Source organism: Scyliorhinus torazame, chromosome 29 (genome assembly GCF_047496885.1).
Source record: "Scyliorhinus torazame isolate Kashiwa2021f chromosome 29, sScyTor2.1, whole genome shotgun sequence".
NCBI lineage: Eukaryota > Metazoa > Chordata > Chondrichthyes > Carcharhiniformes > Scyliorhinidae > Scyliorhinus > Scyliorhinus torazame.
In genome coordinates this window covers 32864887-32877018 of record NC_092735.1, presented here as the reverse complement: position 1 = coordinate 32877018, position 12132 = coordinate 32864887, and the positions used below count along the sequence as shown (strand labels likewise).

Here is a 12132-nt window from a genome sequence, read left to right as displayed (position 1 = left end):
AACCTCGTGGCGGTATCATAAAGATACCTGGCGACTCTAGAGCAAAGGTTATAGAAACAGAGCAAATTAAGTAAAGATACAACGGGCAATATTTAGGAACCAACCAAAAGTTAGCAACATATTACTGGCGACATTCTAACGGGACCCGATTTAGAAGTGGCCGAACCACTCCGGGAGAACCCAAAATTCGAACTAAGAATCCAATTGGGAACAGAAATACCACAAGTGTTCAAGCAGTTCTGATCAATCCTCATAATTCGGAAGTGTGTTAATGCATGCATAACTAACGGGGCTATAAGGTAAAACTGATAGATTTTTGTTGCGTAAAACTGTCGGGAGTTTGTATTCCGGAAAATAGCGAAAGCCGTACCCGTGTTTACAGCACCGCCTTAGTCCCCCTCATTCCAAATTTTAAAAGAGCATTCAGATAGAGAAAATGGCAATGAAGGCAATGGAACGCCTTATGAACCCCCAGGAATTTGAGGTCGCAGCGACCAGCAGCAGAGTAGGACAGTGTCCTGTTTGGGAAGAAGAGATCAGGAAATATCTCAAAGGGAAAGGATGGCCCCTTTGGAGTGAATTCTGTGATAATGAGGAAACAGGACCCGGGAGTATAGGACATACTTGGTGGGAGAACCAGTCAGAAATCCATAAGAAAAGCTTAGGGAAAGCTCGCAACCCGATGGCAATTGTGTCCCGTCTGGCACAATTGTGAGGCACAGAGGAGGTCATTCGGATGCTCCATAAAGGGATCGAGGAGACACATCGAATGAGTAAGGTCGATGTGAGCGAGAAAGAGAACCTAGAATTAAGAAGGAAGTTAGCAGCAAAGGACGGAGAGGTAGATGATGCCAAGTGGGCACACCAGTCTTGTCTGGCGCATTTAAGCAGCTTCCAGACACAGTACGAAAAGGCCTATCAGGACACGCAACGTGCAGTCCTGGTAAGAGAGGAAACAGAGAAACAGGTAGAGGCATTGCAAAGGCAGTGTAGCGACCTGAAAGCAGCATTATGAGCACTCCATGCACCACCACGGAGCACAGACAGAGCTCACTAGATCACGCAAAGTGCCGGAAGCAGATTGCAGAACTGCAGTCTTTGCTTTCAGTTCAGAATGGATTCCACAGCACCTTTGGATCCCAGTTAGATACAGAAGACGGCCCGGATTGGGAAGAATTAAATGAGACCGCACATAGATATGTTCAGGGAACATGTGCGCAAGGAAAGCCCCAGAAGAGAAAAGCGCCCCTACCCCTCACAGAGCTGATAGTTCAGGCACCAATGAACCCAGTAACCACCCACCGCACAGTCACATCAGAAGGAGACACGGAATTCCTGTACACGACCCCCTTAACCGTGACCCAATTACGGGACGCGTGCGAGAAAATCACACCGTTCCTCCCCACCTCAGACCCTCACCACTTCTTTGCCACAGTAAAACAGCAGGCGATGCTGTATGGCCTGGATGAGCGAGAGCAAGTGAAGCGCACAGTTTTGAGTTTAGACCCTTCAGTCGTAGCAGCCCTTCCCGACCCACAGAATGTAGCAGGAGGCACCCTTGCAGAGATGCACACAGCGATCCTAGACGCGATCGGTTACAACAGTGGTGACGCAGTAGAAGGCCTGAATAAGTGCAGGCAGAAAAAGACAGAACACCCCACAGCGTTTGCTGGATGCCTGTGGATCCATTTTACAGCCGTTTTTGGAAACTTAGACCGCGCCCATTTGTCCCCAGACAACATGGCCAAATGGACCCGCACCCTTATCTCCCATGCCACAGAGGCAGGACAAAAAGCTTGTACCAATTATTATTTTTAAAAAATATATATATTTTATTAAAGTTTTTTGATCAAAAAGAATTTTCCATTTTTACAACTTTGTAACAAAATGTACATTGACCGTTATTTAAACAATATACTGACTAACAACAAGTACAGAAAAAGAAATAGTAACATTGCAAAAATAAATATAATTATAAACAACTAGCTTGGAAAAGAACAAAAAATCCCAAGGACCCACATGTACCCTCCCCCCCCTCTTCCCCCTGGGTTGCTGCTGCTGTCTTTCCTGTTTTCCCTTTTCGCTCTGCGAGACAGTCAAGGAACGGTTGCCACCGCCTGGTGAACCCCTGAGCCGAACCTCTTAGTGCGTACTTTATTCGCTCCAATTTTATAAACCCTGCCATGTTGTTTATCCAGGCCTCCATGCCCGGGGGGTTTAGCTTCTTTCCACATTAGTTGAATCCTTCGCCGGGCTACCAGGGACGCAAAGGCCAAAACATCGGCCTCTCTCGCCTCCTGCACTCCCGGCTCTTCTGCAACCCCAAATATAGCCAACCCCCAGCTTGGTTCGACCCGGACCCCCACCACCTTTGAGATCACTCTTGCCACACCCACCCAGAACCCATGCAATACCGAACATGACCAAAACATGTGAGTGTGGTTCGCCGGCTTCCCGCGCACCTCCCGCACCTATCCTCCACTCCAAAAAATCTACTCAGCCTTGCTCCCGTCATATGCGCCCTGTGTAGAACCTTGAATTGGTTCAGGCTGAGCCTGGCACACGAGGACGAGGAATTTACCCTACTTAGGGCATCTGCCCACAGCCCCTCCTCAATCTCTTCCCCCAGCTCCTCCTCTCATTTACCCTTTAGCTCCTCTACCATCGTCTCCCCCTCGTCTCTCATTTCCCTATATATATCGGACACTTTACCATCACCGACCCATGCCCCCGAGATCACTCTGTCCTGGATCCCCTGCGCCGGGAGCTGCGGAAATTCCCTCACATGTTGCCTTGCAAACGCCCTCACTTGCATATATCGAAAGGCATTCCTCGATGGCAACTCGTATTTTTCTACCAGTGCTCCCAGACTCGCGAACGTCCCGTCCAAGAACAAGTCCTTCAATTTCACAATTCCTGCTCGTTGCCAAGATTGGAATCCCCCATCTATCCTTCCCGGGACGAACCTGTGGTTGTTCCTTATCGGGGACCACACCGAGGCACCCGTCACCCCCCTATGTCGTCTCCACTGCCCCCAAATCTTCAAAGTCGCCACCACCACTGGGTTTGTGGTGTATTTTTTCGGGGAAAACGGTAACGGTGCCGTCGCCAGTGCTTTTAAACTTGTTCCCCTACAGGACGCCATCTCCAGCCTTTTCCACTCCGCTCCTTCTTCTTCCCTCATCCACTTACATATCATAGACACGTTGGCGGCCCAATAGTAATCACTCAGGCTCGGCAGTGCCAGTCCCCCTCTGTCCCTACTGCGCTGCAGGAACCCCCTCTTTACCCTTGGGGTCTTTCCAGCTCACACAAAGCTCATAATACTCCTATCCACTTTCTCGAAGAAGGCCTTTGTAATCAGTATGGGGAGGCACTGAAACACGAAAAGAAACCTCGGGAGGACCACGATTTTGACCGCCTGTACCCTACCCGCCAATTACAGGGGCACCATGTCCCACCTTTTAAAGTCCTCCTCCATCTGCTCTACCTGTCGTGTCAAGTTAAGTTTATGCAAGGTTCCCCAGTTCCTAGCCACCTGGATCCCGAGATATCGAAAGTCCCTTGCTACTCTCCTCAGTGGCAGATCGTCTATTCCCCTGCCCTGTTCCCCGGGGTGCATCACAAATAGTTCACTCTTTCCCATGTTCAATTTGTATACCGAGAACTCTCCAAACTCCCTGAGTGTCTGCATTATCTCAGGCATCCCCTCCACTGGGTCCGCCACATATAGCAGCAGATCATCCGCATATAATGACACCCGATGTTCCTCTCCTCCTCTAAGCACCCCTCTCCACTTCTTAGATCCCCTCAGCGCTATGGCCAATGGCTCGATTGCCAACGCGAACAGTAACGGGGACAAGGGACACCCCTGTCTTGTGCCCCTATGTAATCAGAAATAGTCGGATCATTGCCTGTTTGTAACCACGCTTGCCACTGGGGCCCCGTACAGGAGCTGAACCCAGCTGATGAACCCCTCTCCAAATCCAAATATCTTCAGCACCTCCCACAGGTAGTCCCACCCCACTCTATCGAATGCCTTCTCTGCATCCATCGCCACCACTATCTCCGCCTCCCCCTCCGGTGGGGGCATCATCATTACCCCCAGCAGCCTTCGTATGTTGGCATTCAATTGCCTCCCTTTAACAAACCCTGTCTGGTCGTCATGTACCACCCCTGGGACACAATCCTCTATCCTAGTCGCCATCACCTTGGCCAGTAACTTGGCGTCTACATTTAGGAGGGAGATGGGCCTGTATGGCCCGCACTGCAGCGGGTCTTTGTCTCGTTTCAGGGTCAACGATATCGTCGCCTCCGACATCGTCGGGGGTAGTGTCCCCCTTTCCTTCGCCTCATTGAAGGTTCTTGTCAGGAGTGGGGCCAGTAGGTCCACATACTTCCTGTAAAATTCCACCGGGAACCCATCCCGTTGGCGATATTCTGCAGCATCGTGCAGACTATCCGCATGAGGAAATGGCGAAGGAGAGCTGACCGCGCTAGCACCCCGGTCTCCAGAATGAGATCCCCTATTTTCGGTTTTCACCAGGCCCCCGAACCCCTTGGTCTACAATAAAGACCATTTGTGTTGCATCTTTTGTAAATATTGTACACCCCTGTGCTTGACTGCCAAGCCAGAGGATAAATGTGAATGCTGCTATTATTTTTGTATTGTTTAGGAAGTTAATATGACTGAATGTTTTAGTGAGTGTAGTTTGAGGACAGTTAGAGGTACCGTTTTTTGTGTGTTGTAATGCATGTCCCGGTCTTACATAGCACCACTTAGAAATTGTTAGTTAAAATTTTTACTGCATAGTTATCAGTGTAGAGGCCACGGAAGAGTGCTCGCTGGGTCAGGGAATGAAGACAACGCAGTTATGTGATCCTTCACGAGTCGTATTAGGGATCACAAGGAGGGTGTGTAGCCACCTGGGTTGGCCACTTCCAGACTTAAAATGGAGAGCCGTCAAGACTAAAGGGAAATTCAGCCAGCACAGGCAAAAATAAGCAAGGGCAGAAATCTTTGGTTTTTGCAAGTCCCAATACACGACAGCACTGAAACCAGCAGCCATCTGCATAGTAATGAGCAATTCCCAGGCACAACTGATACACTTCAGGTGAGGTGAATAAGGCCACTTCAGGTGAGGTGAATAAGGCCAAGCCAGACTCGATGCCAGCAGGAACCAAGACAAAGGAAGGCCAACAGACAGCAATCAGGGAACCGCTCCAGTATTGGAGAAATCGACCCCAGTGATCAGAACGTAGCCCAACCACTTGGAACCAGGTACAGGGTCCACCCAAAGGGGCGGGAAGCCCCTGGGGACTAGAGTCCCCAAGTTCAAATCAGTCTTCTTGGCAGGGTCACTCAACAACTCTAATCAATCCCAAAGAGTGAATTGTCCAGCTGCCTCACCAACCAAGTAAGTCTCCAATCAACACTCACTACGAGATAGGTGCTCCTAGGTACAAGTTCATACCAGCTTTTGAATCCTGCAGACTCATTACCTGAACAAAAGGCCATTTGTTCCCCTGACCTGGTGGGCCAATTCCAAAGCTATATAGGCCTTTTGGGGACAAAATGGTCGAGAAAGTAGAGTTATATGCATGTAGTGACTTACTGTATATAATCAATGTGTTTTTGATTCAAATCTTACTAATTGGTGTTGAGTTATTGATCAGTACTTGAACCTCATGGTGGTATCATAAAGATACCTGGCGATTCGAGAGCAAAGGTTATAGAAACAGAGCAAATTAAGTAAAGATCAGGCAACATTTAAGAGCCAACCAAAAGTTAGCAACAGTGCTCCAGTTTCCTCCCACATGTCCTGAAAAAAAAGTGCTTGCTAGGTGAATTGGACATTCCGAATTCTCAGTGTACCCTAACAGGGGTCAGAATGCAACAATTTTCACAGTAACCTCATTGCGGTGATAATGTAAACCTACTTGCGACAATAATAAAGATAATATTTGTGACAAAGTGAACATTTAACTAACCTTTGGAATGGGGGGGGGGGGGGGGTGCAGAGCTTGATCAACTGTGCACTCCCACCCCAGTGAGTAACAGTCAGAGCTTTTCCAAACTGGACATTCTAGATGTTGTCTGAACTGCTCCTTGTACAGCGGTTTCAGATCCTCTATCCTCCCCCCCCCCCCCCTCTCCATTCCAGCCCCTCTTGGGGATAAATAATAAAGTTGTATTAGCCCGGTTAGGCAGCTAGAAATCTTTGTGAACCAATCATGTCAGCTACAGAATTACACAGGGAAACAAATCTGGTCAGTGACATTTATTTTCAAATGCAGCAACATGGCAGAACAGAAATTTAGCACAAAAAACCCCACACAAGTTGGATCACTCTTCACTGCAAAAAGATTAAAGTCAGTCAATCCAGGGTGAGCTTGTCAAACAGGTACTCTCCCGTGCCATTCTCAGGGGCTCCCAGTCTCTTCAGGTTGGTGATGTGATCTCCGAGCTTCTTGATCATCTTCACTTGTTCATCCAAGTAGTGAGACTCCAGGAAGTCACAAAGCTGAAACAGGAGGACAGAAGAGAAATTAGTGTGGATCTTCCCCAGATGAAAATTCTTCCCCCACCTCCTCAAGAAGGTAAATCTGATGCACGTGGGTGTCATGGGCAGATTTAACCAGAATTACCCACAAAAGTGGCAATTCACCCATTCTCCTGGGGAGTGAAAAGAAACATTGATGCCTCCGAATGGAATTTAGTCAAACCCAGCAATGGGAAACCCAAAATAATTCTGCAAATGACTACAGATTCCAACATCACTGGATAAGGAAACAAAATTCAACTCACATGAGGGTCAGTGTTCCCAGAGGAGAGTTTGTGCAGATCCAGCAGACTCTGGTTCACATTCTTCTCCATCTGCAGAGCTCTCTGCATTGCCTCCAGACCGTTGCTCCACTCATCCTGCTCTGGTTTCTGAAAGGGGAAAGAGAGAAAGGTCTTTTTTGTGCTGCACTAAGAATGTTGTGTAATGTGGGTTTAAATCATAGAAGGGAACATTGGAGACCACTAGCTCTCGGGGCTAAAGAAAGAAAGGCAGGATGATCAGCCACCATGGTAATGAATGGCAGAGCAGGCTCGAAGGCCGAATGCCTACTCCTGCCTTTATTGTCTATGTTTCCATTGCTGGCAGTAGATCAGTCCATTGGCTTGGCAGAGCTAAAGAAACTCCATTCCTGCTAAGTCAATGTCTTGTGAAGTCCTGACTTTATCAATGAGTCATAGCGAGAGCCCACATTTTCCACACTATTCCTAGTTTAGCCCCACAATGGTTGAACCAATACTTTTTGGAGCACCCATTTATTGATCCTCAGTATTCACTCGTTCAAGTGCGTCAAAGGTGAAATCATCTTTTATCTGTCGTCACACACTCCATTTTACTGCTGCTCACATTCTAGAGCGTAGAGTAGCAAGATTTTAAAGTACAAACAAAAAAAAGACACTTAAATTACATCACTAAAGAGTGGAACTGGAAGAAAGACTGCGGACTGTGTTTGAGCGGCTGGAAAATGTACAGATGTTACAACTTTCTTGTTACTGATTTGTATTGAAATTGACTTCTCTTTGCATTGTTAGAGTTCAAGTTAATGGTGTTCTGTGTTGCAACAGTTAAATGTTATGTTAGTGAATTGTAGGTGTTGGATTGGTGGGTTTGTTTTGGTGTTTCTTTCTCTGGGACTGGGCGGAAGGGGGCGAGAGGTATTGGGGGAGCCATCCACTCTAGGTAACTAGAGTCTGTTAGTGAACGGGGGTGAGGAGAGAGGAGGACTGTGGATGTTGGGGCCTGGATAGCAGGCTTCAATGGGCCTACGAGGCGAGCAAGAGGGGGTGGAGGGAGGGATGTTGGGGGGGGGGGGGGGATGTTTTTGTAGGGGGGGTTCTTGGGAGGGGGGGGGGAAAAAAGGGGTTCGATGTTTACAATGGACAGGGGCAGGTCAGGCTTATGGGGCAGGGCCCGGTGGTATGGTGATGGTGGATAAGAAAGGTGGGGGGGGGGGGGGGGGGGTGAGACCCCCCCAGTAAGGATAATCACGTGGAACGCGAGGGGGCTAGGAGGTCCGGTCAAGAGGTCAATGGTGCTTGCACATCTTAAAAGTTTGAAAGGCGATGTAGCAATGCTGCAGGAGACTCACTGGAGGGTGAAGGACCAGGTGAGACTTAAAAAGGGCTGGGTTAGCCAAGTGTTTCACTCCAGTTTGATGGAAGGGCTCGAGGGGTAGCGGTGCTGGTCAGCAAAAGGGTACGCTTCCAGATGGAGAAGGTGGTGGCAGATCAGGGGGGTAGATATGTGATTGTGACAGGGGCATTGGAGGGGAGATCAGTGGCGCTGTTAAGTGTATACGGCCCCAATTGGGACGATGTGGAATTTGCGAGGAAGGTGTTCTGGGCTATTCCCGACTTGGATATGCATGAGCTGATTTGGGGGGGAAGGGGGCTGTGTGGATTAAGGGTGACTATGGGTAATCCCGGATTCCTTTGTGCCATTTCTTTATGTAAACATGTGGGCTGAGGTTTGGGGGTTGGTGGGCGAATGGGTTCATTGTTATTATGGGGACTGACATATCTTGCTGATTATAGTTTATTGTTGATGGGTGTAAATGTGGGAGAAAATGTGAAAAAGGAGAATTTTTTAAAAATGAAAAATTTGCATCACCACAGAAGGCTGTTAAATTCCAACCTTGACATCCTCCAGGATGATGCGGCCTCCACGTTTATTCTGGAATTCCATCAGTTTCTCAGCGTGTTCCCGTTCCTCATGTGACTGCTCCTTGAAGAACTCAGCAAAGTGACGCAGGGCAACGTCATCCCGGTCAAAGTAAGAGGACTGCAGGTAGAGACAGTGGAAAAGAGGCAGGTCAGACCCCCAGCTATCAGATTCACCTCACCCTTCCTGGACCTCAATACTGGTCTCCAATTAGGGGTCCAGAGTTTTGGTTTTTATTGAAAACTAAATCGCTTTATCAATGCTTTTCCTCAGTATGTTGAAACCCATCCCTGTGGATGGTGGGAGGAAACCTGACCCGGAGTAAACCCACACAGTGGGTCACCAGAGGGTTCCTGCCAATGAGGCAGCAGTGGTAACCACTGTGCAAGTAATAATGCTGTTTGGATTGAAGTTTGTTGACCACAATGAATTACATCCTCTCACACGAATGATGGAAAATAGAAAATCCTTCAAATTCAGTACATCAGCCAGCCAATTACATTTAATTGCTCCTCAGCGCAGGAGGCCGCCATTCAGCCCATCGAGTCTGCACCGGCTCCTGGAACAAGCACCCGATCCAAGGTCAACACCTCCACCCTATCCCCATAACCAAGTAAACCCACCCAACACCAAGGGCAATTTATCATGGCCAATCCACCTAACCTGCACATCTTTGGACTGTGGGAGGAAACCGGAGCACCCGGAGGAAACCCACGCAGACACGGGGAGGATGTGCAGACTCCGCACAGACAGTGACCCAAGCCGGAATCGAACCTGGGACCCTGGAGCTGTAAAGCAATTGTGCTATCCACAATGCTACCGTGCTGCCCACGGTACCTTCAAACTAAGCATTCTACCAGAAACTTCACAGAATCCTGGAGTTAATTATAGATACAAACTAAAAACATCAATTCTAAAATAGGGACAAACACCTGCCTGGAGTGTTCAATCTATTCAGTCTGGGGAGGGAATATATCTAAAGCCAACTCATTAACCGAGAGAAACTCTACCTGCTCAGAAAGCAACAAAGCCACAGTCTTAAATTGAAAATAGGACTCCCAAAAATGCAAAATTCACCATGGAGAGGTAAACATAGGAGGAATAGTGCTCCAGGTTGATCTGCTTGTTAACAGCATCCTCACAGTCCTTGTGGTAGTTCTGACGCACTTGGGAAGCCATCTTACTAGTTAAGGGTCAAAGTCAAACAGCAACAACAGGACCTCAGTCCTCACAAGCTCTTGTATTTATACAACTGGGACATCCTGCATTCAAACAGGGAATGACATCCCAATGATGATTGACAATCCCTGAGAGCCAATCAGGAATCTGCCATGAATCGAGGCACCAATTAATCAATGAGAGAGGGTTGGGTGTGATACTCAGAGCCAATCAGGTCTGTGGAATACTTGAAAGATCAGGATGGTTACTCTGTGATTGGGCCATTCAACCCTTCAAACATTTTCCACCATTCATATTGTGACTGGATTGAATTCTAACTCTGTAAACACGTCTCAGTCCCATTTGCCCCACACACAACAAAAATCTAACAACCTTAGCGTTGAAATGTTAAAATGAACTCTGACATTTTGGGTGACAGAGTTCCAGATTTCCATCATTCTTTGTTGAATAAATGCTTCCGAGCTTCACTCCTGAACAAGCTGGTTCTGACGTTAAGGCTGCGCCTCTCTTCCCACCTGGGGAAGGCCTCCTTCTGCCATGTGGAGATTCTCTGATTCTCTCTGGTTTCGCTATATCCACCCTATCAAATCCAATAATCATCTTCAACACGTCCCCTAATTCTAGACTCTGTGATTGAAAGACCAGTCGATGCAAACGGTCTTCATCATTTAACCCTTTTAACGACGATTCCGTTCCGGTGAATCTTTTCTCCACCAAAGCTAATTTATCCAAACTGGACACAGTGTTCCAGATGTGGTCTAAGCTGCTCTTTGTACGGCTGTTTCAGAACCTCTACCTCTCTCTATTCCAGCCCCCTATGATGAAGAATAAAATTCCATGAGCCTATTTAATTTGTTTCTGTAGCCGTCACACAAACTTCTGGTGAAGGAGGTAGAGTGGACCATTCGGCCCCTCGAACCTGCACCACCATTTAATAAGGTCCTGACTGATCTGATAAAGACCTCAAATCTCCCCCCGATAACCTTTGAGCGGGGGTACCGACCCCCGCTTACCAAGAATCTATCGACCTCTGCCATAAAAATATTCAAAGATTGTGTTTCCCCACTTTTTCAGGAAGAGAGCTCCAAAGACTCGTCTTCCGTCCACTGGTTTTTTAGGAATTTTGTGCGTGGACAGCGTTGAGCAGAACAGATTGGACGAGGCTGACCTGCCCCAGACAAGCCACAGAGAATACACAAACCAGCTGACAAATTGGGGCAATGCGAAATGGATTTGTGGCGAATATCAAACAGAAAGCTATTGCTCAGTCACTGTTAAATGGGATGTGGAGCTTTCTCCCCAAATCTAAGAACTGTAGACCTTTTATATGGTCTTACTACTCTAATTTAACATGTAAAAAATATTTTTGCTTCTGTGTTTTGTCTTTTTTATTATTTTTGTTTTTTTGGTGAATTGATGACCTGTACGTTTATCTACACGTACAGGAGTTAAGCCAGCATCCGCCACTGACACTGGCGTGATGCTGGGTGTGACAACCAAGCAAAAGAACATAAAGTAACTGATGGATAAAACAAACGAGGGGAGTGCCCCAAAACAACGGGTGGAGCACAGCCCAAAGAGAACGAGAAAGGAAACAAAAACTTATCAAAAACCCGTCAAATTAAAGTGTGAAAATCGGGGTGGATAAGGCAATCCAACCCCTGCGGTGCCCACCGAGCACGGAACGCCTCGAGTGTGCCCGTGGACACCGTATGGTCCCACTCCAGGGACACCCGGCCACGAACGAGGCCACGGGAGATGGGCAGACAGTCAGGCTGGACGACCCCCTCAGTCGCCCGCTGTCTGGGCCTATAAATGGGAAGTTTGGCCAGGCCCAGGAGCAGGTTCACGAGGAGGTCCTCCGCCATCCCGGCCCCCTCCCCACCGGATGTCCGTAGATCAGGAGCGTGGGGCTGAAGTGCAAAGAAATCCTCAACAACAACCCTGTCAAGTGTGGTAAACCACTGTGTTTCTATATTAAGGGTTGTACGGTAGAACCTGCACTACAGGTTCACCTGGGCCCCTGCATGCTAGCTCCGCCCAGGAGCCGGGTTATAAATATGCGTGGCGTTCAGCTCACAGCCATTTCATCAGCTGCTGTAGGAGGCCAGACACCTGGTACCAATAAAGCCTGAGTTTGAATTCAACTTTGTCTCCAGCCAAATTGATCGTGCCTCACGAGGAGGTCCTCCGCCTTCCTGCCCCCCCTCCGCACCGGATGTCCACAGAT

General features: G+C 48.1%; 1 protein-coding gene across 1 annotated transcript; it reads right to left on the bottom strand.

The window, feature by feature from the left end:
• Positions 1-6218: 6218 nt before the first annotated feature.
• Positions 6219-6931, bottom strand: LOC140403783 (ferritin heavy chain, oocyte isoform-like). The gene is made up of 2 exons (XM_072491947.1): positions 6809-6931; positions 6219-6524 (listed from the first exon to the last, which is right to left on the bottom strand). The coding sequence occupies exons 1-2, from the start codon at positions 6893-6895 to the stop codon at positions 6378-6380; spliced, it is 234 nt and encodes a 77-aa protein (XP_072348048.1). The 5' UTR covers positions 6896-6931; the 3' UTR covers positions 6219-6377.
• Positions 6932-12132: the final 5201 nt, after the last annotated feature.